The sequence below is a fragment of the Sceloporus occidentalis genome, unplaced genomic scaffold (assembly GCF_023333645.1).
Source record: "Sceloporus occidentalis isolate IW3139 unplaced genomic scaffold, rSceOcc1.0.p SCAF_2, whole genome shotgun sequence".
In the NCBI taxonomy this organism is placed as follows: Eukaryota; Metazoa; Chordata; class Lepidosauria; order Squamata; family Phrynosomatidae; genus Sceloporus; species Sceloporus occidentalis.
Window position 1 is genome coordinate 107,683,344 of NW_028316982.1, and position 24,546 is coordinate 107,707,889.

At 40.3% G+C, this 24,546-nt stretch overlaps 1 protein-coding gene across 5 annotated transcripts in view; it reads left to right on the forward strand.

Moving 5' to 3' along the window:
* The window catches only part of LOC149318843 (ankyrin-3-like), a 287,610-nt gene that overhangs the window by 172,136 nt on the left and 90,928 nt on the right, over nt 1-24,546 (forward strand). For 4 of the 5 annotated variants that reach the window (XM_089510546.1, XM_089510547.1, XM_089510548.1 and 1 more), the window contains 5 exons: nt 9,384-9,482; nt 9,600-9,698; nt 11,275-11,370; nt 13,331-13,403; nt 13,574-13,636. In XM_089510546.1, the coding sequence (XP_089366672.1) occupies nt 9,384-9,482; nt 9,600-9,698; nt 11,275-11,370; nt 13,331-13,403; nt 13,574-13,636 (430 nt within the window). The remainder of the gene's footprint in view (nt 1-9,383; nt 9,483-9,599; nt 9,699-11,274; nt 11,371-13,330; nt 13,404-13,573; nt 13,637-24,546) is intronic. The other variant, XM_089510551.1, reaches the window with a different exon arrangement.

Consider the following 24,546-nt stretch of genomic DNA (forward strand, 5'->3'; position numbering starts at 1 on the left):
TATTTGGACATTATCTCAGTTTAAAAAGCTAAGATATGAACAAAAATGTTGATTATGGTCTCTACCTCATGTAAAGTAGAAATTGGAGAAGAGACTTGGCCTTGTAAAAAATGATCAGCAGAAGATGGGTTGTATGCATAATTTTCCTCAATCAGCCCATCCTTTGTTTGCTATGTGTGTGTATGTGCATGTTTGTGTGCACATGCAAGCAAGCTTTGTTTCACAAAGGGGAAAAACTGTGGTTATAATCCTATTGGGTAGTTAGACTGCTTTGTATTCATGATCCCTATGTATCCCCTTGTTTAAGGGATCCCCTTGTTTAGGAAATACCTAGGACTGTGAAAGTCCCCCAGTCCCCACTTACTAGTTAGCTGCCACTGCATTCAATGCGGGTTCTGCACCTTAGTTGCTCAGGAAGCAGGTGACTGACACTCACCACCTTTCCTTGTGTAAGTAATCTCAGCTGCAAATGGAGTAGCAACATGGACCTTGTTTCTATCTGTCCCAGTTGTAATAGCTCATATGGGGAGGTGGGAATATCAGTCAGTTGCTTCCTGGCAACAAGGGAACAGAGCCCTTTCAAGAGCAGTGGCTGCTGATCAGTAAATGGGGGCTTGGATTCATTACAGACTATGGCTACATAACAACTCAGTGCATAGAGGATTCTGGCCAACAGTTTTACCAAGAGACATTTTGCACAAATTATGGAAATCTTGGCAAAAACAAATGCTTGCTGTCTTCTTCTGGAGGTGAGAGATCTCATGGAAGTTAATGAACTCCCAACACAGTGTCTTGTTGAAAATGAGTCATTTGATTAGATTTCTTCACATCCTCACTTGCAACCCACAATTGTATTGTGCTGTATTTTATTTTTCTCAAAGCTGGGACTCAAGTGGCTTATGCTGTAAGGCATGCTGTCTGTTCTTAAACAGGGGAGATTGGGCAGGATCAAAGGGCTCTCAGAAAATTATGAGGTATATTTGTTTTTAAAAACCTTCAGGATTATCCTGGCACAAGTTCATGATTACTCAGCTAAACCATCTAAATGTTTCAGAAATATGTATGTCAGGAAATACAGAGGAAATACAGAGCAGCTTCCCAAAATGCAGCCCTCTGGGCCTTTATCATACTCCTTGGGCTCTTCTTGAGTCATCTAGCCTTTAAATAATCCTGATTTATATGTCCGGAAAGCTGGGGGTGGGGGGATTTCCCAGCCTTTTCTTTTTTCAGCTAAATAAGCAGGGGGGAAAGTCTGCCAATTGGCAGTCTCCCCAAGATCTTCACAGGATACACATCCGCATTAAGAAAGTCAAGAAATCCGAGTAAATGGATGTGGCTGCCAAATAAAAAGCTATTTGGCAGTGAAGCACACTGTCTAATTGGGAAGGAAAGGATATCCTATTCAGTTCTTCTAACAGTGCAGACATTTGGGGAATTAGTTTTTTATTGTACTGTTTTGACATGGCTTAACAATTGTGGATGCGGGTTTCTGGTGTGGTTAACTTTTTCTTTTAATGCAGAGCTGCTTCATCCCAGAACATCCATGGAGCAGCCTGCATTGTCATGACCCATCAGCCTTTGTTTTCTTGATTACTGTTCTTCATTGTACAGGACATTGTTTCTGATGCAATATGACACAAGATGGCTATGGGGAACAGGGAACGTAATGGCATGCCTTCTGGAGTAGCCTAGTGGCTGTCTCAGTATATCTATAGTAGAAAGGTCAAAGTCTTGAATTGCTCTTGGGGCGGCAGGTGCCTTTTCTGCCTTTGGTGTTCTGAATCCTTGATGGAAGGAGATGACGTTGTGTCATCAATCTGCTATACTGAGCCCACTCCTTTTTTGATGAAACATTGCTTTTGTCTTCAGATCAGGATTTCCTGAATTCCCAATGGCTGGTGTTCAGATGACTTAAAACTGGAGGTATAAGCATCCCAAAGTGATTCGTTTTAGAAAGTGGAGAGAGTAGAATCTGCCTCCCTGTTAGTAGAGTACACCCTACTTTTCTCTGTGTGAGTCCCTGTTCTGGGTAGGCCCTCTTTGGGAGCTGGCAACAGAATGGGTCTTTGTAATAGAATGGTGAAAAGATTCATCTGCAGTTGATGTGGAGTTACAGCAGAATTAACACCCTGCAGTGACTGGAAAAACAGAGCAATTTGGAAATTCAAGAGACCACCTCTTTAATGGGTGGGTACTTTGGGCTAACATAATCCATTAATTAATGAATGTGATAAATTACATAGTAGTGTGTTGAATGTGAAGCCACTTAAAAACTCCCATTCAATTATCTTTTGGTTTTCTGTTGTAATGAATTAGTGCTCCTTTCTCTGTCATGCCCTTATGTAATCTTGAAATCCACTGGATCTGACAGCTTGCATATTTAGAGGCGGGAAATGCAGAAACAGCCCATTGGCACAAACAGCCCAAATTGTCTCTTGGAACAGCACTGTTTTTAGGGACACTTTGCAATATTACAGTCAGTGTCATGCACATCTTTTGGATCATTCTGTGGCCATGTGTACTCTCACTGTTGTGTCACAGGATTGTCCCGTGAGCTACATGTTAATATTTTAGAATTACTTTAGCAGCTACATGGTACTGTACTGTATTGAGGTTCAGTTTAGGATGATTTAAATGTCAAAACCATTCTATGATTCTATGGCGGGTTACAGACCGCCAAAAAATACGTATTCCATACGTATTAGGGTTAGGAAGGGGTGGTGCTTCCGCACCCCCCTAACCCTAGTACATATGGAATACGTACAAAATGGCGGCACCCTGTTCATATGGGCGCCGCCATCTTTACGTCTTGGACGCATAGCGTCCAGATGTGTCACGGTGCCTATGACGTCGTGAATGCGCCAGCGGCGCCTCGCGACATCATAGAGGCGCCGCAAGAAGGAGCTCCATTTTGGAGCTCCTTTTTTGCTCCGCGCGGGAGCTGCGCGGTGTGGCTGCTACGGTTCCCTCACGGAGCAAGCGGCAGCGGTCTGTAACCTGCCCCTGATTCTAAGATGCACCTTTGAAAACAGCACCATGTAGCTGTTCTGAACAGCAAAATGCCATGCTGGAGTAATGATTTAATTGTCCCAGTTTTCTGTTTCCAGCAAAGAATAGTTTGGAATCCCAGTAGCACTGAAGAGGCTATTAAAAATACCCCACTACTTTTATAGTCACAATACATAATGCCCAATTGCAGAAAAAGTATTTGAATCTTTCTGCCATTTTCAGCATTACAGTCAATTTGCCTTACTTAGATTTAAATAATTTGAGTAAACTGAGAGTCGAATAATTTACACATGCACATTATTCTTGCCAACTGCATAATTAGATATTTAACTTTCACTTCTGGATGAGCCTTACAAACAAAACACAAAAACAATTTCCCCATCATCTCTAATGTATTGTCTGTACTTTAATAAGGGATCAGTTAAGTTCTGAGTAGATACTGTGTAATTTCTGTTGTGGAAATAGAGCCATATGTGCAAATAGAGCCACACGTTAAAATCAAGTATGGATGCTGTAATCCATACTAGTAAACCATAGTTAAGACTGTGTTGAGAATATGCATATTCATGCACTGTTCTGTTGTAAGCATGAGTTGTTTCACTCTAAGTTACATTCAATAATGCTTGTGCATCAAAGTATGTGCCATTCTGGTGATATTGTCAGCACTGGTTCTTTCTGTATTTGATGCACTTCAACATAGGAAAATATCAAATTACACTGACCTTCTTGTGAACTATCTCTTTTATGCATTCCCATCTCAACTCTACTAAGTAAGCATGTTTCTCAAGAAAGGAGAGATCATGTTATCGTCATGCTGGCTGATGGAGTAGGAAATGATAATGGCCTTTAAGGATAATTTGATAGTGACTGCCCCTGCTAGACCTTGAGGATACCCAAATTTCCAAAACAACTAACAACCAGTCTATTTATATCATGAAAAACAAATACCTAGAACATGGAAGTGGAAACTCCCATAATTATTTATAAGAATAAAACCATAAGGGCATTCAAACAGGCTTCTCCAATACTCTTAACCCATTAAAGACTCTACCATGGCACAGCTATCAAGTAAACCTTCCATCTAGAATTCCTGTCAGTAGTGTTATAAGACTCAGCTGTTTGGATCTCAGGATAAAGGAGGTGGAGAAAGAATGTTTTAACCTGGTGGCATTTCATTCTTTTATGGGTGAGCTTCCCCATCCTTGTTTTCTTAAACCCTCGGTCCCATTGCCTTTATGAGGTGGAGGGCTATCAAACCAAATATAGAAAGGAACATGTCTTTACAATGCCCAGCATAATTCAGTATGTCACTAGATGTTTTAAAGCAGGGGTAGGCAACCTGCGGCCCGCGGGCCGGATGCGGCCTGGCAAGGCCTTGGGACCGGCCCCAGCCCGGTCCTGCCGCCGATTGCCGCCGGAGCCTTTGGCCTATCAGGAGGAGGCAGGCAAGGGGGGGCAAGCGGCAGGCAAGGGGAGCAAGTGGCAGGCAAGAGGGGCAATTGTCTATAGAAGCCTCTGAAACATGCATTTATATTAACATTTTTTAAAAAATCAGCAAATTTTTTAGCGTGTCCTCCATATTTTTTAAAAAGTGCCTTCCATTTGAAATTTTTGTCCTACATTTGTCCCGATTTATTTATTTATTTGTTTGTTTTAAAAATTATTTAATTTTTTTTTTTTTTTTTTTTGGCTTCGGCCCCCCCCAGTTGTCTGAGGGACAGCAACCTGGCCCCTGGTTCAAAAAGGTTGCCTACCCCTGTTTTAAAGTATCTCGGGGGAAAGAGTATACAGTGAAATCAATGAGAATGATACAGCAGTGTACAAACAGAGCAATAAGAGCTCCTTTGGGCATAGTGGTTGTGCCTCTGTATTAGTCTTTCAATCACCTTCTTAATCCTCTTTGCAGTGCAAATTAACACAGATGCTGTGTAGATGCACATCCATGAACTGCCCACTGTGTCCCTACTACACTGTCATCTAAAGAGGACAGTGGTGTGCAGCCATTCTTCTAATTGGCTCCTTTTAGTCAGGGTTTTGCCTATAGCATTTTACCGCACAGAATGAAATATATTTATCATTGAGGAAAGGAGTTATTTTGGTTTTCAATATTAATTAAAGGTTGCACTGGGAAAAGGCGGGAGCAAGAGAGACTGGCATGCTGTAATTCATGCACTTTTGGACTCCTTCACTAGAAAGCAGTCTTGCATGACTTGGCATCCTGCAGATGTGTTAGATTACAATTACCATCATCCCAGACAGCATGGTTGTCCTGGCTGGGAGTTGTAGTCTGACACATCTAAAACATATCAGTTGGAAAAGGCTGTTTTAAAGCAGTGCTTCCTAAACTATCTGATGTGGGATATGGACAGGGTCTCTTTCCCAGTGTGCCAAGGACCAACACCATATTTGTGCCCATTGACTACAAGTGTTTCTTTCCTGGAAACTTGTCACAGACTGGTCCATTCCCTGGACCATCACTTTGAGTAACAGTGCTTTAAAGGATTCTGATGGTGTGAAGTCGAAGGCTTTCATGGCCGGCATCCATGTTTTTTTTTTTTTTTGGGGGGGGGGGGTTTCAGGCTATGTGGCCATGTTCTAGAAAATTTTCTTCTGGACTTTTCGCCAGCATCTGTGGCTGGCATCTTCAGAGAATGAAGATGGTGGTTTCCAATAGCATCATTGGGCTGTTCTGCCATTGGTTATAATTAAGGGTGGGTGAAGAGATTACTCTGAATCACATTATCTCTTCCTACATATCCTATTCTGGACTAGAGTTAGCACTGGACACATTAGAAATGCCTGTTAATCGTGAAGTATTGGTGGGAAACAATGTGATATTTAATAAGAATAAACAGTCTTCTTGCTGAAATGCATCTGTGGGAAGCTGGAAGTTTGTTCATAGCAGAAGGAGGGGTATTTAACCCTTTCCCCTTATCCCTCCCAGATTCCTCATAAGGCTCCCGATGCATAATTGCCTTTGCAAGCCTCTATCTGGAACACACTGCAAAGTGTTGAGGGATGAGGCAGGGTTCCTCTCTAGTTTGCTCTTTGCAGTGTCTTCTCATTCCATGAGTCTTGGAGTACATCTACACTGCAGAAATAATGCAGTTTTACATCTGTTTAAGTGCTGTAGTAGCTCCATCCTATGGAATTTTGCTATTTGTACTTTTACAAAGCCTTTAGCCTTTTCTGCCAAAGAGTGCTGGCGTCTCACGAAAGTACAAATCCCAGGATTCTATAAGATGAGCCTGTGGCAGTTAAAGTGGTGTCAAAACTGCATTATTTCTTCACTGCAGGTGAATCCTGACAGTATGTTCAGTGAATGTTAGCTGGGCATATGTAATTCTTATTGTTTTTAGGGCCCTGTATGTCCACCAACCTAGTGCTGACAAGTTGCTCTTGGCAAATCCACCTAAACAACAGTGAGATCAAAATCTGACCCATACTATACCTGCTGTCTGGCAGTAGTGTCATTGTTGTAAAAGACCCTCCTATACACAGACCAGCTACTCCTCCTGTTTCTACTGTTGCTGGGAAAGCAAGATTGTTCTTGCTGGGAAGAAATCAAAAGCGGGGTGGGTGGGTGGGAGGGGGGCAAACACAAAGAGCAGGAATATAGAAGCAGCATAAGTCTTTTTTTATAACTCTTCCAATCCTGTTTGTCATCTCATTACTAAAGAAGACACTATTCCAAAGTAATGCAGGGAAAACATAGGGGAAGAAAAAGGATGGAGGGGCTAGACCCTATACAAAGGGGGTATACATCTGATGATTCTATGCTGTTATCTGCTTGCCCCCACGAGACCCATTACTCTTCTCATTCCACTCTCCAAAACCTGGACTTGCCCCCACAGCTTCGTTGCACTTACTGTATTTCCATAGCTGTAAGGGGTAAGCTACAGGCCCTATCCAAATGTGTGAAATAATGAAGTCCTCATATTTCCCCCCTTGTTTTTAAATGAACAATGGGTTTGGAAATCTTGCTTCTTTGTTTGTTGCTACATTTTTATTGTTTCCTCTTCAAGCTGTATAGGCTGGTATTTATTGTCAGCCCCCATCTCCCGTAACATTCCTGTGAGGTAGGTAGAAGTAAGAGGAAGGTGGCTGGTCAAATAGATCAAAGTCTGACTGTTCCAGACATTCAACTTTCTTTTCTTAAATCACTCCAACATCAGGTTAAAATGTTATTTTTAAGAAGTACTTTAAAAACCATTGTAGATTTTGGGACAGTTTAAGAACTAGTATACACTTGATATTTTAAATGGTTTTGATTTTTTAAAAATGCAATTGTCTAACTTTCTTCTTTCATCTTTTTTGACTTAATGAATTGGTTTTTTTTCTTTTAATGATTTATACATTGCATTGATTTTTTTTATAGAGACAAGCATAAAAAATGTGTCCAGCTGCACAGTTAGTGTGTGAAGGTGAAATTGTTGCACTCAGCTTTAAAAATAAAAACAACAAAGAGCATTATACCCTCTAGCTTTGCTTCATATGCCATCCATTTCCATTATGAAAGTCAAATGTCTTATTTTTTTTTTCAGGAAGGAAAGGGCACACATTAATAGCATGACTTCATCAAAGACCTAATCTGATGAATATCTTCCCTGTATAACATTAGGGTCTGTACCGACAGGCCAAAATAAAGCTGCTTTGGGTCACTTTGGGGGTATGCTGTTTAAATGAACTGGAACGTGGCTTTGGTGCTGCTTCCGGCCAAAGTGACCCAAAGCATACCTCTAAAGTGACCCGAATCAGCTTTATTTTGGCTTGTCTGTATGGGCTCATTAGGCTGCATACTTCAGGAAAAGCTATGGATTGCTCTCAAAGACATGGAAGTCCCACTATATCTGATAGTCCTGTAAGAAATCTGTACTTAGGACAAGAGGCTATGATTAGAACAGAATATGGAGAAACAGAATGGTTCCTGATTGGCAAAGGGGTCAGGCAAAGCTGCATTCTATCTCCCAATTATTTCAACTTATATGCAGGCTTAGACTCAGAAGAAGTGAAGATAGGAGGAAAGAACATCAACAATCTAAGAAGTGCAGATGACACCATATTACTAGTGGAAAACATTAATTTTAAAAAATTACTAAGGAAGGTCAAAGAAGAAAGTCTAAAGGCAGGCTTAACACTGAACATAAAGAAAACAAAAATAATGACCACAGATGACCTACACAAATTCAACCTAGATAATGAGGAAATCAAAATAGTTAAAAGGATTCCTGTACCTTGGATCAAACACTGATTAGAATGGAGATTGCAGTCAAGAAACTAGAAGAAGACTGGGAATGGCAAAGGCAGCTATGAAAGAACTAGGTAAATGTAAAGGTATACAACTAAGCTCTAAAGTCAGAATCATCCAAGCCATTGCATTCCCCATCACCATGTTCGGATGTGAAAACTGACAGAAAGCTTTCACATCCGAGATGTGGTGCTGGAGAAGAGAACGGAGGATACCGCAGACAGCCAAAAAGACAAACAAATGGGTCCTTTGATCAAATCAAGCCTGAAAACTCACTGGCAACCAAGATGACGAAAACTGAGGCAGCCTTATTCTGACCACATCATAAAAAAGCATGACTCACTAGAAAAGACAATAATGCTATGGAAGGTAGAGAGCAATAGAAAGAGAGGAAGATCACACACCAAATGAATGTATACAATCAGGGAAGTCACGGGCCTAAATTTACAGGATCTAAGCCAGGGGTCGGCAACCTACGGCCCGCTGGCCAGATCCAGCCCGGCGAGGCCTTGGGACCGGCCCCAGCCCGGTCCTGCTGCCAACTGCCACACCCCGCCGCAGCTTCCGCGCCGCTCTGGGTGCCATTTTGAGTTCGCCCCCCCCCCAGTTGTCTGAGGGACAGCAACCCGGCCCCCGGCTCAAAAAGGTTGCCTACCCCTGATCTAAGCAGAGCAGTGTAGGATAGAGGATCTTGGAGATGTCTCATCCACAGGGTCACCATGAGAGAGAGCAGAATCAAGAGCTGTTAACGTACAGCACATAGAATCATATATGGAACATTCTTTTTCAGTTTTGCATCTGATCATTTTATCCTTATACTTAACAGGTTTTTCTATGCATTGTATTTGTGGAAATTGGAATTTTAAGTATAAATGAAAGACACAGAGAAATGTTCACCAGTGAGTAAATGCTCTCTTTTGTCCCTGTGTTGCTTTGTCAGGACTATTCACTGAAATGTCCACATAAATCAATATTGTGGCACAAGTGGTTGTGAGTAGATACTTCCTTTAAGCACAACAGCTTGACATGACTCATGGTCTGTTGCCAAAAAATGAATTATATTGTCCTTCTAAACAGATATTCATTCATTAATTCTCCTCTCCCTTTCTTTTTATGTGTGTTTCAGATGGGATATACACCATTACATGTTGGCTGCCACTATGGGAACATAAAGATAGTTAATTTCCTCTTGCAGCAATTTGCAAAGGTTAACGCCAAAACAAAGGTGAGATTTTACCCTTCTCTCATATCCTTCCCTCCTTAGTGCTTTTTTGTTGTGTTTGTTTGTTTGTTTGTATATGTGTATAAAAGAGACATTGTTTCTGTTTTCTCTCCTGTTTAGAATGGTTACACTCCTCTGCATCAAGCAGCTCAACAGGGGCACACCCATATAATCAATGTCTTGCTCCAGAATGGTGCATCACCCAACGAACTCACTGTGGTAAGAGAGATGTTTTTTCTAGCCTTTCTTTCCCTCTAGTATCTACTGTACTTACACTTTGAATTATTATATTGGTTTTATAAAAGCCTTTTAAAGGGAGGAAATGATGGAACTGAGTTGATAGACTTTGCCAATGTCCATATATGCCTGCATACTTACAGAGAAAAGTGGCCTTTAACTCTGCCCTTCCCCATTCCTGGTTTGGAGCAGCTTCACATTTAAGACTCATGAGCAATACACATACATATACTTAAACAGAGACTGAAAGAGAGGAAGAAAGAGAGAGGTCATTAGATACTTTTCTATTTAGCTTGGAGAAGATTTATTCCCTATATAGCAATCATGCTTTTCAAAAGCATGCTGATGAACTCACAGTAAAAACTCATTGTGTTGGTTGCAGGGAACATGGAGGTGGATGTGGTACAACCATGGTGAGCCAAATTGTTTCAGAGAGTTTGAAGTAGCTCTCAGATCACTATACTTCCTGCTCAGGAAATATGTAAAGTAAAATATGCATACTATAAACAAAGCCATTTAACATTAGGCCCCCTTCCTAAGGAACTCTTGAAATTCTAGTCCTGAGTTAGGGCAAGCAAATCATCAAAGTACAGTAGGATTCTTTTCAGAAAGATCATGACAGTTCAAGAGGGATACAAAATTAATAGGACTTCATAATGTGGATAAGACCTTAGGAGAGTCCTAGAAAATTATGTTTTCCTCACCATTCCTGCCTAGACCACAGCCAAGGCTTGTAGATTCCTTTTGCACAGTATTGCCAAAATCCGACCATTTCTCTCCGCCTCTACTGCCATGATCCTGGTCCATACCCTAGTGGTCTCATGATTTGATTACTGTAACATCCTTCTGGCTGGGCTTCCTCTTTCTCACCTCCGTCCTTTAATTTCTGTCCAGCATTCAGCTGCACACATTATCACATCTGCCCACCGCTCTGACCATATCTCTCCTTTGCTGGCATCCCTTCACTGGCTCCCCCTCCCTTTCCGCATTCAGTATAAGCTCCTGCTGCCCACGTTTAAAGCCCTCCATGGGTTGGCCCCTCCTTACTTATCAGACCTTCTTTCTCCTCACCTTCCCACTCGGGCCCTCCGTTCTGGTAGTCAAGGTCTGCTGTCCCAGCCCAGGATTTCCTCTGCCCCATCTCGGATTCTCCCCTTTTCACTCCTGGAACCTTCTTCCCCCGCGAACAAGAGCCATCACTTCTTTAACCAGCTTCAAAACGGAGTTGAAGACCATCCTGTTCAGAGAAGCGTTCCCAGGCCTTGCTTAATTGTTGCTTGCTTCTTGTACATAATATATTAAACAATGATTGCTTCCAAAACTTGTGTTCTCACTTCAGATAAATCTTAGCAGGGGACATGTGGATTTGGGAGAAGAAGCAAGTCTTTGGTTTTCCATCTGCCTCCATAAACATTCTATTTACATCCACTAACAGTGAATGTAAGCACTAGTTAGGTCATGTTTTATTGAGTGCAAGCAAGTTGTGTGTCTAGTTACCTCTTTAGCTGAAGACTGTATGAACATTTAAAAAAGGGTAATTAACTTTTCTGTTGTCTAGAATGGGAACACTGCCCTTGCCATTGCAAAACGACTTGGCTACATTTCAGTGGTTGACACACTAAAGGTAGTGACAGAAGAGACCATGACAACAATTGTAAGTATGCCTATATTTCAACAGTGAAAGCAATAATCAGATTTTTCTTTGACAGAGAAGTGTTTGTTTCAGAACAATCAACCTAGAAAAGAGTTTGGCAACTTGTGCGCAATTTGTTAGATGCTGCAAATGCCCCTCCAAAAAAAAAAAAAAAAGCTTCTGAAACTCATTGTTATTAGAACTAAATTTGAAACAAGCTGCCAACTTCTGATTTAGGCTAATCTCTCTTGTTCTGAATATTTAGCTTTGTCTCCAGCATGATTTCTCTTCTGAGTCCACATAGCAATATTGCTTCATAATTATTATCATTTGAATAGGCCCTAGGCCATGGCAAAAAGGAAACTGAGATGTAAAGTGACTACATTTCAAATAAAAACTAGCAAATATTTCAAGGCAAATGATGCATATTGCAGTTAGTATACATCGAGGCCTATAGACAAAAAATTGCTTCATTTACTTCCAGTTGGTATTTCAAGAGCCAGTGTGACGTAGTGGTTTGAGTGTTGGACTAGCCCTCTCACCAAAGTACAGTAGAATTCTTTTCAGGAGAAGCAGAGAGTGATACAGAATCAATAGGACCTCATTGTGTGGATAAGACCTTAGGAGAGACACTCAGCCATGGAAACTCACTGGGTTGCCTTGGGCATGGGTCACACTCTTTTAGCCTCAAAGGAAGGCAAGGACAAACTCCTCTCGGAACAAATTCTGCCAAGGAAACCCTGTGATAGGTTCGCCTTAAGATCGCCCTAAGTCAGAAATAACTTGAAGGTACGCCACAGTAACAAATTTGAATTCTAGCCTTCCTCTTCTCTGTAGCTTGTAGCCATGTGTAGTTCTGCCCTGTCATCTTCCATCCCTTGTTCCATGCCTACCCACTTCTCTTGGACGAGGAAAGGACACTTCTATGCACACTTCCCTGCCCCCTTGTGCCTATCAGCCAACTGTCTAAGAGTAGAGTAGCTTAGCCAGCAATGTCAAGCAGCACATGTAAATGAGTGGGTGGTCATATGCTCCCAGATAAGGTACTGGAGGACCCAGTTTGAATTGAATGGCCTTGCTGGATCATGACATCATGTGACATTTTGAATACAACATAGTTCTTTGGTCATTATACTAATATTGTCTATATGGTACAGTACTTTAGTAATTTCATGGAAAGGAATTTATACCATATTGTAAACCCAGGTTTTTACATCTGTTAATGGTCTATGGTAGTCAATAGTATTTTTGTCTAGACCCATCTTATTTCACCCATTTTGTTTATTTCAGAAAATGAGGATCCAGTAATATACTCCTAAATTTCCAAAACTGACTGCAAAATTATGTTTAAAAGATGATTATGTTTGAAATACAAAGTACCACTTAAAATCAAATAGCAGCTGCCCGTTCTTTAAAACAGCATGAAATAATTAAAACAGCAGATGAAGGAGAAACAAAATAATCTATTTAAATAATAATGAGTAACAATATTACAATGAGGAAAGTGTATTTTTACAATGATGCTTGTTATTTATTTAAAACCTGCCCTGTCGCTGACCTCTGCAAACCATTGAAGGATGCTGCTCTTTGATAAAGAGAAAGTTAGGTTAAATACTTCAGTGATACCAGGAATTTAAATATTAAAGCTCTGTATATTTTCTGTGTTTTATCCCCCATCCCCCATGAAGTGTTAGTGAACCGATGAGAATAATGAAGCCCTGGTTTAAATGCTTCTTCAGCTATGAACGCAAATAGACAAATCTTTTTTTTTTATCCTCAGCCAGTACCCTTTTGAAAATACCTAGCTAATAATACTGTCTTACCTTTTAACATTAATCTAAAAATTACTGGCACAATGGGTCTAATGAAGTGGTGTGAATGTTTAGGAACAGCAATTTTATCAACAGAATGGTGATCAAAACTACCCTTTTTCCTGTGAAAATTGTTTGTGTGCTACATGATATTCTTTTGTCTTTAACAGACTGTTACAGAAAAGCATAAAATGAACGTACCAGAAACAATGAATGAAGTTTTGGACATGTCTGATGACGAGGGTATGTACAATAAAACTCCTTGCCGTAAATTTAATAATATGAATTTATATTTCTTGTTGATTTTGGTTTATGTGTGTGTTAAAATTGTGATGCTAAGTTGTTCTGTTGAAATCAAATTTTCCCACTCACCTTTATATTGACCTAACATTTTGTTCACTTAAATTGTGCAGTTCGTAAAGCGAATGCCCCTGAAATTCTCAGTGATGGTGAATATATTTCAGATGGTGAAGAAGGTATTTTTTTAACTTTCTTGTGGTATTGCAGTGGGCTCTGCCCTTCATCATTTTCACTTTCTATCCTAACTTGATAAATCAAAGCTGCATATACACTACCATTTTAGGGAGCTGTTGCATTTGAGGTGATAATCCAAAGGAGTTGACTCAACATTTCTTTTCAGTAGTCTATGTTTTTCTCTCAACCTATGTGGTATTCTAGCCCTTATATGATAAATGGAAAGTTTGTGGGTTCACCCACTCCAAAACCAGAGCTTATAAAAGTTGCTCTTGGACTAGAACCCCCAAAATACTTTGGATAACATGGTTGCTCTGAATTCTGGGAGCTGTCGTGCAAAAGATTGTGGGAGATTTTTTAGCAAGCTCTGACTGGAATATTTCTGTCGCCTATATCCACTAATCACCTAGATCCATTGACCTGTTGAAGAATGAATAGTCTGCAGCAGGAAGCCTACACAGTGTGTATAAGCCTAATCTTCCACCTGTAGAGCTTAGTGTTCTGGTGAGTAGAGAGTAGCAGGGCTGCATGATGAAGACATGAGAGAGGGGGCATCTCGCATGTCCCTGCTCTCCTCACTCATATCTGTAACTGTAGAAGGGCTAGAATACCTGAATAGTACTAGAGTGTGTGTGTTTGCACTTATTAAGGAAGTGCTTACATTTCTGACTGCAGTGGGACTATACCTTCTCCTGAATTTTCAAAATTGTGTCACCACAACAATCTTGAAAGATCATCACAGCAATAACCCTTGCTAATTACTATGACAGTTAGAAGGAAGTATTGCATCAAATTGCATGGTCTGCCCTCCAAAAGGCCTCCCATACTTTTCAGAGATGCATAGCTTGTTCTGTGCTATTGTGAAGAAAAAAGTCACATCTAGTGAAATTCAGCACTGAAAGATATAAAAGGCTTCCATGTGTCTCACTCCTGCCTTTGAAGGGCTAATACATCAGCAGGTTCAGTCCAGTTTAGAGTAGTTGGTCACAACTTGGAAAATATACTTTTTTAGACTACAGCTCTGTGAATCCACTACTGGCACAGCCATTGGGTATCTGGTTGGTGGATTATTGGAGCTGTAGGCCAGAAATAACATTTCCAATATCTGAATTGGTAACACAATAAGTCATACACTGGCAGTGCTGCATTACATGCGTATTGCTATATTTCAGTGGTAGAGGCTCTCCAGAGTCTCACACAGAGGTCTTTCCTATCTCTTGCTACCTGAGATCCTAGTATTGGTGATCCCAGCATTAGAACTGGAAACCAAATACATGCAGGTCATGTGCTATGCAGTGAACTGTGGCAGTTTATTCCAGATTGATTGATGTACTTACTTCAGTAGGTGGAATAAAAAAATAACAACACTGATTATAGATTTATTTCAGTAAAAAGCACCAATGGTATTGGTAGTATATATGCAGCTGACTTCTTTTTTGACTAACACTCTTTAAGAATTCTCTTAGCAATAACTGTGCCTTCATGCACATTATACTCTTTGTAATTACTGCAATTGCTGAGGGTAACCCTCTGATTTCCTCCAGATTTCTTTCTTCACCATTATAATCAAATTGCTATTAACTTTCTTCTTGGGGTATTCTCTTATGTTACTGCTGCTTTTGTGGAGGGGGGATCTTGCATATTAGAATTTTAAATCAAACTGATGAGTATTGGTAGATATGAAAGTGCTGCAGGGGAAAAAAATTGACAGATGCCTATCAAGAAAGAATATGCTGTGGGGAAAAGACTGTGGCACTGTTTTAATATCCGGTGTAGCAGGTTATGGAAAATTACTGATTTCAAAGGATGATGATGCAGGGTCCAAAACAAAAAGAGCTCTCATTATGGCTTGAAAAGAATACCCTCAAATTGATGTACTGTATTGTTACAGCTTAACAGCTGTGTTATGAAGAAACATCCTTCTTTATATACTTTTGACAATAAACGAGAGGTACTTGCTGAGTTGATAAATTGACAGCTCTTTGTTGACAGCCACCTTGAAATGTACCTTGCATGATAACATTTCTGCAAGGTGGGAGGAGCAAGCTCCGGTATAGTGTTGTGACAAACCAATTTTTCTTCTTCTCACCCATCGAGAACTAAATGCAAATGTTTTTTTAAAAATATTCTTTTCAAAAATCCCACTTTCAAAAAGTTATTTTTTCTGTTGAGAAGTATTTTTCACAGATTTCTTGAATGAAAATAAAAGACCAGGGAAGCAAACATTTACACTAATTTTCTGGCATTTCAAACAATTAACATGTCAAAAGGACGTTTGGCAGAGGTTTAAAGAACATTCCTCTGCTAGAAAAACCCAATATGAATGGTAGCTTTGCTTATGCAAAATACTCAAATCCTGGCCATCGAATTAAAAACCAAAATTCTTACTTGTTGATCGAGATGTGCTCATAATTTTTTCTCTGTAAAAAGCTTTTGAAATCTTTGAATAACAGATATTTCTTCTGTTTATTGAATTTTGACTAATATTCTTTACATCAGTACTCCGGTATGTCTAATCTACTTGATTGGTCAAGAAAATAGGAAATTGGCTGAGGATGTTGGAAAGACCTTACTTGGATACTAGCACTACCTGTCTTAGGAGCTTATCATATGGAGCCTTACCATGGACAAAAGTTTGCTGGAGTGTTCCTGAAGCACAAAGGTGTGATAGCGTGTTGTGCATCTAAAATGTCATTAAGGCATCCCACTTCTCTCCCTTCGACGAAGCATCTGTGGAGCAACCATTTTTTGAACAATGGAAGATCCCATTCACAGAATGGCCGCTCTTCGAATGCTTTGTTGATGGGAGAGAAGCAGGACACTTCAGTGACATTTTGGAAGCATGATACGCTATCACACCTTCGCGCTTCGGGAACCTTTTGCCAACATTTTACCAATGGTAAATGCCTCCATGTGATAATCCCCTAAATGCACTCTGCAGTACCTGCTCAAACTGTACGCTTATAGAGCAGCTTCCAGTGTTCTCCCTTCCAAAGGGGAGCATACCTTGAAAAGTCACTTCCCACATCTTGAAGAGGATGGACTGACTGTTATCAATAATGAACTGAATGAGGGCAAACAAGTTGAAACCTAATTCAGACGAAACAGAGGTGCTCCTGGTCAGTTGAAAGACAGATGAGGGAATGGGAGTTCGGCCTGTGTTAGATGTGGTTATACTCCCCCTGAAGACACAGATTCACACTTTGGTGTACTCCTGGACTCAGCTTTGAACCTGGAGAGCCAAATTTCTGCAGTAGTCAGGAGTGCTTTTATATATTTAAAGCAAGTGCACCAAATGTGCCTGTTTCTTGAGGGTATCCTATATGGCTACATTGATACATGGCTTAGTTACATCACATTTGGGCAGCTGTAACATACTCTACTTGTGGCTGCTTTTGAAGAGTGCTCAAAAACTTCTGCTGGTCCAAAGAGCTGTTACTGGGGTAAGCTATAGAGACCATACTAAGGTCCTGTTAAAATAACTCCACTGGCTGCATGTTTGTTTCTGTGGACAATTCAAAGATCTGGTTATGATTTATATAGCCTGAGATATACAACGGGCCCTTGGTATCTGCTGGGGTTTGGTTCCAGAACCACTGTGGATTCCAAAATCTGTGGATGCTCAAGTCCCATTAAATACTGTGGTGCAGTTAAATGGTGTCCCTTATATAAAATGGCAAAATCAAGTTTGCTTTAGGGAATTCTTTTTTCTTTTTTTCTTTTTTTTTTTAATATTTTCAAGCTGTGGATGCTTGAATCTGTGGATAAAGAATCTGGATAGGGAAGGCCAATTGTATATAGTAACTACTTTATGTTTAAGGCTGTGCTTAGCACAATTTGAGGGGGGAAAGTCCACTACCAGGTGCCTTTGGCCAAAGTCCCATTCAGACTGCTCTTGTGTGAGCTGTTTATTTATTTCATCCTTTCCCCATTTCAGCATTAATTGCCATTTAAAATAGCTGCATTCTCCCCACCCTGTTTACATACTTCAATTCCCAGCATTCCTCACTATTGATCAAGCTAGCTAGGGGTGATGGGAATTGAAGTTCAGCAATAGTTGCAAAAGCCACACTTTGCTCACCTCTATTGTAAAGAATTCAACCATTTAAGGAAGATTGACAAAATTATATAGCAGGGATTAGGAATGTGTGAGCCTACAGATAGGACTGCATCTCCCATGGTCCCTCACCAATGCCTATGCTGGCTAGCAAGATTTGGAATTCTGCAACAGTGACAAATCCGTATATTCCCAACCCTTCCTATACAGTATTATATAGGATTATCCTCATTGACTATATCTAAGACTAAATCTTTGGTTCTGCATGCTGAATGATAACTGCTGTAAACAATTACATGGATCTGTGTGCCAGACATGCATACCAAAGGCACAAGTACTTTTGCTTAAGAAGTGGGTGGATGGGAAAAGATTAGATCTGCAGTGATTAAGAAGTATAAAAATAAAGTAATAATAACAGCTGATCTTGAAATGTACTTTTAAAACTTTTAATCTTGGATATATTTAAGAGACGTTTCCAGTTTGGGGGAAAGCCTGTTCTCACTCCTTCCAAAACGAAATCTGAAACGGCATCCACACTCCATGGTTGATGCCATTTCTACATTTTTTCTTAGAGTAGCTAGTATGTTTTTGGTGATTTGATGTATCAAGTATGTGTAGGTCAAAACTCAAGGTACTATTAGTGGAGGAGAATAACGTTTTAGGAGAGTTCCACTGCAAACTGTAGTACATTAAGATTTATGTATGTGTTCTTAGAAGGAAAAGGACAAAACCCTTCTCCTAAAATTGGGCAGACAAAAACAGCATTGCATTTCCCTCTTGCGAAGAGTCTAGAACAGTGCTACCCAAAGCAATAGTCCATGAACCAGTGTTGGTCTATGAGCTATTGGTTGTCAACCTGCAGTGGTTTCCAGAGGAAGAAACAGTTGTAGGCAATGATATAAATATGGTATTGGTCCATGACACATCCAGGGGGCAGGGGGCGGTACATGTGCTGGTCTCCCACATCAAATAGACTGATACTGGCCTAAAACTGTTTGTGTCTGTGCCCTCAAACTGCCTGTTGACTTATGGCAACCCCATTAATTTCATAGGGTTTTCTTAGCCACGGAATACCAAGAGGTGGTTTTACCGGTCCATTCCTTTGAAATATAACCCATACCACCTGGTATTTATTAATGATCTCCTATGCGGGTACTAACCAGGGTTGACCCTGCTTGGCTTCCAAGATCAGATGGGATCTGGTGCCTTTAAGGTATTTAGACCCCATCTAAAACTTAGTTGTTAACTGCCATCAAGTCAATTTTGACCCATGGCAACCCTACAATGAGAGACCTCCAAGTAACCCTATCCTCAGCCACCCTGCTCAGCTCTTACAGATTCATGGCTTCCATTAATGTGGTAATTGCCTTAGCAGAATGAGACCATTGGATGCTGGCAATGGTACCTCCACTATTAAACACTTTTAACATGAACAGTGGAGAAACAGCATGATGTAGTGGATTGACTGTTGTACTAGGGTTAGAATGCCCGCTTAGCCACTGAAACCAAATGGTGCCCTTGGACAAATCACCGTCTCTCAGCCTGTTGAAGTCAAATCTTCTCTTAAACAAATCTTCCCAAGAAAATCTCATGACAGAGACGTTGCAAGTCAGTATCAAAGGTACATAACAGACAAAAACACAAGCAATATTCCAGGCTACAAAAAATAAAGTTACTTTGGGTATGTTACAGGAGAATGGAAAGAGTTATTGTACCTGCTTTGTCAAACCTTTTGCACTTCATCAGATTAATTAATAGGCTGGGAAGCAAGAATTCTTCACATTTCAGGAAGCAGGAAACCATCTCCAAAATACTGGTTTGAAAATAATGGTTTGTTTACCCACTTTTACTTCTGCCAATCTTCCCTTCTGTTTGTATTCAGATCAAGCCCTATTAAGAAAGGAAGCCCTTTCTTTTAAATAAGCTAGAGCTTTAGCAGACTTCATTTGTAACTGTTGCAACAGCACCAAGGAAATGGTCGGTAGCTAAAATTCCTGGCATTTGCTACATAAATAAGTTTTAAAAAATGTGAGGAAAGGACATTTTAAGTTTAACATTTAGTTAGAATACAGTAACTGTGATTTTTAAGGGGAAAGTTAGCTTACTTGTTGTTGATTTTGAAAAAACAGCAACGGAAGCTGTTGTTTAACCAGTAACAGAGCAGGGAAAGGTTGTTAATGCATTAATAGCTGCAGGTGACTATCCAGAACTGAGCATGAGAAGACCTTAAAGCATTCTGTTCATTTAATGGTTCCTTTCATTCAGATTTCTAGTTTCCTAATTGTCCCCTATTTTTTATGGGTGTTGTAGCCTGTTTAGAATGACCTTCAGGAATGCTTTTGAAAATATTAGCTCCCTTCAAGTTTTGTATATTCAAGCTTGGAAAAATTATTTTGGACTGTAACTCCCAGAATCTATATATAGCAGAAATAGAGGGTGCATGGCCCTATTGAAGTTGTTGGGTTGCAGCACACATGATCCCTCAACTGTCTAAACTGGCTAAAGCTGATGGGATTTGGAGTCCAGTAACACGTTTCCCAGCTTGCCAAGAGAAATGTCCTATTTTTATCCACGTTGTACTCCTTTGTCGTGCTTCTGACAGGAGATGGGATGTTTCAAGGAGTACAGGAGGGTGATGACTCAACATTGCCTTATTAATATTTTACTCCTTTTCTAGTCTTCTGTAGTTTTTCTTGTAAAAAGAGAGAAAGGGCTAAGAATTCCTTCTGAGCCCACACAAAAGTACTTTGGAGAGTGATATCTTGTTCATTTTTCATTGTTTCTCTCTATGCAGCAATCAGAGAAGAAGATGGAGGGGAGGGAGGCAGAGATGGAGGAGAAGTAGGTGGGAGTGAAAAGTGAGAACACATGTCCTGTGTACAGCTAATATTTATTTACATTTGCACATCTCTTAACTGCATTTTTGTGCATCTTTAGGGGGTAATGCACAGCGTGAAGTAAATAAAAAACATTAAAATGGCCATTATGACAATAAAAAAATGCAAGAAGAACAGCACAAAAAAAAGTAATTACAAATATATGACAACCTACACAGCAAGAGATAATTTCATTATCCAAGGTACAAGGATTTAAAACATTTTAGCCGATATGATTTTTTTCCCTTTGCTCTTTCAGAAGCAGCCTGATGATTCTCTCTGAAGTGGAAAGGAATGAGAACAGAGTTTGGAATAGTTGCTTTTTGAAAGTGCAAAAAATAACTTTTCCAAGCTCTAGCTGAGAAAGGTTTTCAGAACTACCATACCCAACTTTTGATAGCTTTGACCTAAATGAAAGGCTATTATTACTATAGGCTTCTGCTGATATCACAGATAATCTTGCTCTGGATCTATAATATAGTACCTTGCAAATAGAAAATGCCCCTTGAAAGATTTAATGGCATTCACTTTCTGATATTCTAATGTGTACAGTAAGCTATGTGGAATTCATAAGGGCTCATATGTGCTATGAAATACAGTTAGCCCTCCATATCCACAGGGGTATTTTTATCCATGGATTCAAGCATCCACAATTTGAAAATATTTTAAATATATGTAAATTTCAAAAAGCAAACCTTGATTTTGCCATTTTATGTAAGGGACACCATTTTATTATGCCACTGTTTTTAATGAGACTTGAGTATCCATGGATTAAGGTATCCATGAGGTGTCCTGGAACGAAATCCCAGTGGTTATCAAGGGCCCACTGTACCTCTTGGGCCCAAGCTCTGGTCAGCATTTTGCTCTAGGCACCCTCAACTTTTGAAGCTATGGAGTTAGCTCAGGACACGTTTTTGTATTACAGGCTTAGAAGGCAGGAAGGCAGTGGCAAAACCCCCTCTGAACAAATGTTGCAAAGAATAACCTATTATGGGTTTTCCTTAGGGTCGCTATATGTCAGAAATGACTTGAGGACCCACAACAACAAAGACTAAATATTTTTAAAACTAGTATTTTTACATAATACACACAAACATGAATGCATTCATGCATACATGTGTGTGTGTGTGTGTGTGTTTGCTTGTCTGTTTTAAATTGTAGCATACCCAAAGCTGCCAGAGTGAGAATATCAATTCTTTCAAGATACTAGATAATCAGTTTTCGTATTATTTCTTACATATTTTACTGCTTGTCTGTAGTATATCAGTTAAAGAATATCAAACACAACTAAGAACACCAGAATGAAAACCATACAATAGATATGAAATGTGCTGTGTGTGCACGCATTAGAATCATATAAGCCTAATATGCAGGCATGTTTTATGAAATCCGGTAATGAAGGTTATCAAATAGAACTGAGCCAACATAAATCAGTGCCATTGGAAATTAAGCTCCAGTATCATATCCAGATTCAGAACTGGATTTTCTGTTGGTGGATATGGTAGGAGGTGAATGTACCTATTGTTCCTGTTAAAGAGGTACACTGGGGTCCTGCTCAATCTTCTTGATCAGCCGGACATTCCACCTACCACACAGTATTTCCCTGCTCTCTTTCAGAGGCTCCAGCTTGCTGACAGATTGGTGCTCTCTCTCTTTTATTGCTGTGGGGAATGTGAAAGTGACTGATGTTAATGATTACCCAAACCAATCCTGGTAACCAGCCTCTCATATCTGCTACGACTATGGGAGAGGGGAGGAAAATTGCCTCTCTTATAACCTCCCCTAGCACCCTTTATTGCCAACTAAGGGTGCAGACAAAGATCACCTTAGTTGTTGAAGATGGATATTCTCCAGACTTCTGATTTTGGCTGTCTTCTCGTGCCTTCGCCTGAAGACAGTTGGAAAGAAATGCTATTGGGTTTGTTTACTTTTGAGCTCAGATCCCAGCTCTCCTCTGTGCCGCCTCCTTCATTTGCTGAGCAGCCCCTTCTAAGCTCCTTTCTCTCTTAGTCCCAAAGAGCCAAGTTATTTACTCATACTATTTTGGCAGGACAACTCTTTCCCCAGCCCCCCACTGTCTGGTGATATGCTTTTGTCTGATTTTAGTCAGCCTCAGTGACTGCCTGCTTAACCTAGAAGGGTTAGCGTCAAATTTCAGGGAGAAATGGAGGGGGGGGGCATCTGGCACCCAAGCTGACACCCTGATTTACATACAAATAACTCAAGCGCTTGCCTGTGTGTCACCATTCAACCCTCTTGCTAGAGGCTTGCCAGAGAAGTTTGCAGCCCAATCGGAAGACACTTTGGAAGTAGAGTGGGGTTTTCTGCTTTTTGTTTTTAAGAGAACTTTGTCTCCAACAGCAGCTGTCATCTTCTACCTTCCTGGACTTTCATTCTGCATTTGGAAGGAAGCCCTTTTTGGGTGGAAAGGACAAAGGCACACATTCCATCAAATGCGTGCATTGGAAGAGCTCAAGATGTTCAGAAGAGCCCCGTTGGTGTGTGGAAAGTGAATATGACCCACAGAGATTAGGTTCTTATACTGGCTCGGAGATTAACTATAAATCACTGCTTAAAGACTAATAGGACTAATAGGAGATCTTGGAAACATCAAGAGACAGGGGGGGAAAGTTTTTATAGACTTGGCGGGTGAAAATGGCTTTCCAAAACAGTAAGATTTTTCCTACCTTAGTCATGTCTGTGGCTTCCCTCAATCCCCCCCTTTCCCCCCTTCCTGATTTTATGTTCTCTTGTGAAATATTTCGTAGAGATTTAGAAGCTTGAAAATGTGTTCCTTAAAATAATTTGCAGTTGCTGGGTGACAGGGAGAAAGTTGATCTGTTATTTTGTCCATTGCAAGGCAGCAGTTTGCTGGAGGGGGGTATTTTTAGAACTGATTGGTAGCTTTAAAGTGGGGCCTCATTCATGCTCCCCTTCCACAAAGAGAATGCTTAACTTAAGACTGTGCAGAACCAAGAAGGGGGTAGGGGAACAGACGTGGCTTCACTTACCCTGGAAATGCTCTGTGTAAAGTACTTCTTTTTAACTGTGCAACTTTGGAGCAAGCTAGTATTGAGCCAAGAAAAAGAAGTGATGAGGGCAAAGAGTAGATTTGTCCATGGAATGAACTATTCTGCTCTAAAGTAGGAATACTCTAAAGGAGAACCCTAAAGCCACAGGGACTTATTTTAGAATAGCCATATCACTGCTGGAATGTGTAGCTTTGCCTGTGACATAATGGGGTGTAGATTAAGTTGGCGAAAGTGAATAGCTGTTTGTTAACCCTTCAGTATCTGTGGTTTTGTATTAAAGGGCCAGCATTTGTTCTGTGCAATATTACAACTATGAGGAGTAGTCAGGAAGCAGCAACATTGCTGGCCATCTTATGTGGTTGATATTCAGTTTCAACTGCTGTTTTACATCTGCTTCAATTTGATGTTGGGTGTAGAATGTCATACAAGAAGTGATTCTGTCCCAAAGTTGTTGTGTTCACACTAGTCTGGTTTTAGTGGCAATTCAAAAGGCATCTTGAACTTGATATTTGCTTCTTCTTTTTAACTAGCATATTTGCATTTTCATTTTATTTGCTCGTTCTTGAAGTGATTCTTAGCTGAACCTAGAAGCCTTAGGGTGCATTTATACTGTAGAAATAATGCAGTTTGACACCACTTGAACCACCAGGGCTACGTCCTACAGAATCCTGAGATTTGTAGTTTTGTGAGGTACCAGCAGTCTGGCAGAAAAGGCTAAAGTCCTTGTGAAACTACACATTCCAAAATTCCATAGGATGAAGCTACAGTGCTTAAAGTAGAATCAAACAGATGGATGGCCATCTGTCGGGGATGCTTTGATTGAGAGTTCCTTCATGGCAGAGGGATTGGACTGGATGGCCCTTGTGGTTTCTTCCAACTCTACGGTTTTATGATTCAATGCTTCTATGAATTTGTATTATTGCTACTGTGCAGATGCACCCTTAGTT